This window comes from Triticum urartu, chromosome 2A, assembly GCF_056163025.1.
Source record: "Triticum urartu cultivar PI428250 chromosome 2A, HENAU_Tu73, whole genome shotgun sequence".
Classification (NCBI taxonomy): Eukaryota; Viridiplantae; Streptophyta; class Magnoliopsida; order Poales; family Poaceae; genus Triticum; species Triticum urartu.
Genome location: NC_141874.1, coordinates 47,866,049 through 47,869,470, shown reverse-complemented (window position 1 = coordinate 47,869,470; position 3,422 = coordinate 47,866,049). Strand labels below are relative to the sequence as shown.

The window sequence follows — 3,422 nt, the reverse complement described above, 5'->3', positions numbered from 1 at the left end:
TTAGATTTTTTTAATAAACCATGAAAACAACAGAATACAATCATTACTACATTACCACCATGACACACTTGGTAACAAAATTGTAATATACAGCTGGAATGTTCGATCTAGCCAATCTAGTCGATGGCATCCAGCATGCGACATATGAAGCATGCGCTAATTAAGCGGCACAAGGACTTTGGCATACAGATACAGGTCGTTCTTCCGGCCGACGGCGATGCCCATCTTCTCCTCCATGTCCAACTCTCCTCCGGCAGGAAGCTCCCAGTCAAAGTGGTAGAGGAGGGCGGCAAGGGCGAGCTCCATGCTAGACTGCGCGAACAACATCCCCGGACAGATCCTCCGGCCTGCCCCGAACGGTGTGTACTCGAAATTGGTTCCCTTAAAGTCCACTTCGCCCGACTCGAACCGCTCCGGCCTGAACTCCTCTGGGGCATCCCAGTGCTTGGGGTCTCGGCAGATCGCCCACGTGTTCACAAACACGGTGGTGCCCGTCGGCACGTCGTAGCCGAGGACCTTACACGCCTCGGTGGGCTCACGCGGCAGCAGTAGGGGCACCGACGGATGCAGCCTGAGCGTCTCCTTGATGACCAGCCTCATGTACTTGAGGTCAGCCAGGTCGTCCTCGGTTACGCTTGCCTTCCCTTGTAGGTGGCTACGTACTTCGGCTTGTGCTTTTGCCATGATGGTTGGGTTCCTCATCAACTCCGACATGGCCCAGATGAGCGTCGTCGCCGACGTCTCGCTCCCGGCACTAAACAGGTCCTGCAGAATAGAAGAGAAGGTCATTTAACTTCCAAATCTTGCAAATTAAGAAAATTAAAATTTACTAGTTAGTGAATGAAAACAAAATAATTAGCCAAGCGGCAGCTTACCACTAATAGACACTTGATGCTTCCCATGGTAAAAGGCGCATCATGGCCGCCTTCCTTCTGTACCCTGAGGAGCACATCCAATAGGTCCTCCTGCTCCTCCTCCTTCCCGTCGCCGTTGGACGCAGCGGCGGCGGCCTTCACCTCCTCGTGCTGCTTGATGGCGCACTCGATGAGCTCGAAGCCCTTGGTGTGATTCTCCCACGCCTGTCGGGCGGAGCCGCTGACGAAGCCGATGAGCCGGGATGAGGGGAAGAGGTCGCCGAGGTTAAACCCAGAGAGGATCCTGACTCCCTGCTGGAGCACCTCAAGGAACTCTTCCCGCCTACTGAACCTGTCCCCGATCATGGCGCGCACGGTCATGTCCGCGATGAGAACGGCGAGCCGCTCGCTGACGTTGACGGGCTCGCCGTTACCGGCACCCGCTGCGATGGCTGCCACGAGGCGCCCCGCCTCCTCCTCCCGGACGTTGCGGAACGACTGCACCCGGCGGGCGCTGAGCAGCTCCATGATGCAGATCTTGCGGAGCTGGCGCCAGTGAGCGCCGTAGGGCGCGAACGCCACCCCGACCCCGTCCGACATGAGGATCTTGGTGGTGGGGCTCCATGGCCGCGTCGCGAACGTGACGTCCTGCGTCTTCATGACCTCACGCGCGGCCTCGGCGGACGAGGCCACCACCACCGGCACCTCGCCGAGCTTGAGGTACACCAGCGGCGCGTCGCCCAGCCGGTGCGCGATGTCGGCGAAGGCGCGGTGGACCAGCGGCTTGCCGGCGAGGTGGTGCAGGCTGCCGATGACCGGCAGCCGCCAGGGGCCAGGCGGCAGCTTCTGCCCAGCGCCGCCGCTGCGCTTTCTGATGTGCTTGAGGAGTAGGAGGGGGAGCACAAGAGCCAAGACGAGATAAACTGCTTGCTCCATGGCCATGGCGGCGTGTTGCTTTCTTGAGCTAGGCACTGTGGATGTGGAGCGGGGATCGTCGACTGACTGCACAATGCTCTCCTATAAGATCGGCGGCACTATATATAGGCAAGCAGCACGGACCAAGTCATCGTTCACTCGATTGAATGGTATGAGTGATTGCACGGCAAGTTTGCTTGTTGCCCGGAACCGCCCGCCCGCCCGCCCGTGTCGTCGTCTTCCCGGGAGCGATAAGGATGGGTACTAGGAAGGAAGTGTCGCTGCACATGCATCTGGACGCGTCAACATTTTCCGTCAACAGAAAACGTCACAGTTTGGAGGATTCTATAATCATGAACGGCGGCCGAGAGTATTCGGATCGAGATTCCTACTTGCTTTCAGGTGATCGGCGATGGTTGCGCGATCGTGTCTCGCTCTTCGTCCACACATCAACACCATGGCCACCTCCATGGCCGCTCAAGCCACCCGCGCGCGTCTCTTCCAGGAGGGCGCATGCATGCATACATCCCAATCACGCAACAAAGGTTTTTTAGTGCGACCGGGCATTGTTTTTCATACAGAAAAGTCCTTTGACTGAGAGCAAAAAAGAAAAAGAACACGAGAATCGGCCATTTGAAAATAGGAAATTTCCAACGGGACCAAAGGAAGCAAATTTTACACCGACTGTTTACCCCTTTGTGAACAAGGGCATTGTCAGGTCCAAAAACAATGTCAATTTTTTTTCTTTCTTTTTTTTTGCGAGTGAAAAGAGTTTTATTCCGTTATAACAGGATTACAGTCGAGAGGCAGAAATTCCTCAATATATGGCGGTCCTCTATATTTGTAGCGATACGGCAGTGGTGCTCTCCGTACGACTATACGACGCCAACCGATCTGTCACCCTATTTTGCTCACGTTTAATTTTCAAGGGAATAAACTCTCCATCTTCCATAAGAAACCCGATCTCCGCCACCAAATGCCCGTGTGCCAATCTCGACAAGCCATTCCCCGTCAAAGCTGACAGCGCCTCCGAGGAGTCTGACTATGCAATAATCGGGCCATCACTATGCTGCAACGCCAATACATCCCCTGCATCAAAGCGTGTAACTCTGCCTCTGGTGCGTCATTACAGTTAAACAAATAGCAATATGCCGCGAAGACCACCGCGCCATCAGGTTTTCTCATGATCATGTCAATAATGCTACATACACCTTGATGTCCTATCCACCCGCTCCGTCGTCGCAAATGTATATATATGTACGAAAACTGAAGAAGTGTTATTTTTGCAATGAACATGAAATGATCCAATCCTTATTCCTCGCATGCCTTCTATAGCAGACGGTGTACGTGGTTTTTAAATCTTTCACTGACGGTATATCTAATATGTTTGGAAATTTATCAGGAGACAAACCCACTTAGCAATCTCAAATCTTATTCTGGTTTATTTGTTTTCTTTGTTTTGAAAAAACTTTACAAAACTTGGACACAACTTTGCATTGAAATTGACTTTTTGGTAATATGCAAAGAATAAGCATTTAATACTGCAACTTTCACACTCTAATATAACTAGCACACAACTTTTGCACTGAACTTTTTGTAATATGCACATGCAATTTCCGTGCTATTGTATAATTAAACACGTAATGTATAGTA

At 52.4% G+C, this 3,422-nt stretch overlaps 1 protein-coding gene across 1 annotated transcript; it reads right to left on the bottom strand.

Annotated features, from left to right (window-relative positions):
* On the bottom strand, nucleotides 1-1,879 carry LOC125540858 (desmethyl-deoxy-podophyllotoxin synthase-like). The gene is made up of 2 exons (XM_048704396.2): nucleotides 876-1,879; nucleotides 1-765 (listed from the first exon to the last, which is right to left on the bottom strand). The coding sequence occupies exons 1-2, from the start codon at nucleotides 1,794-1,796 to the stop codon at nucleotides 157-159; spliced, it is 1,530 nt and encodes a 509-aa protein (XP_048560353.2). The 5' UTR covers nucleotides 1,797-1,879; the 3' UTR covers nucleotides 1-156.
* Between the last annotated feature and the right edge of the window lie 1,543 nt (nucleotides 1,880-3,422).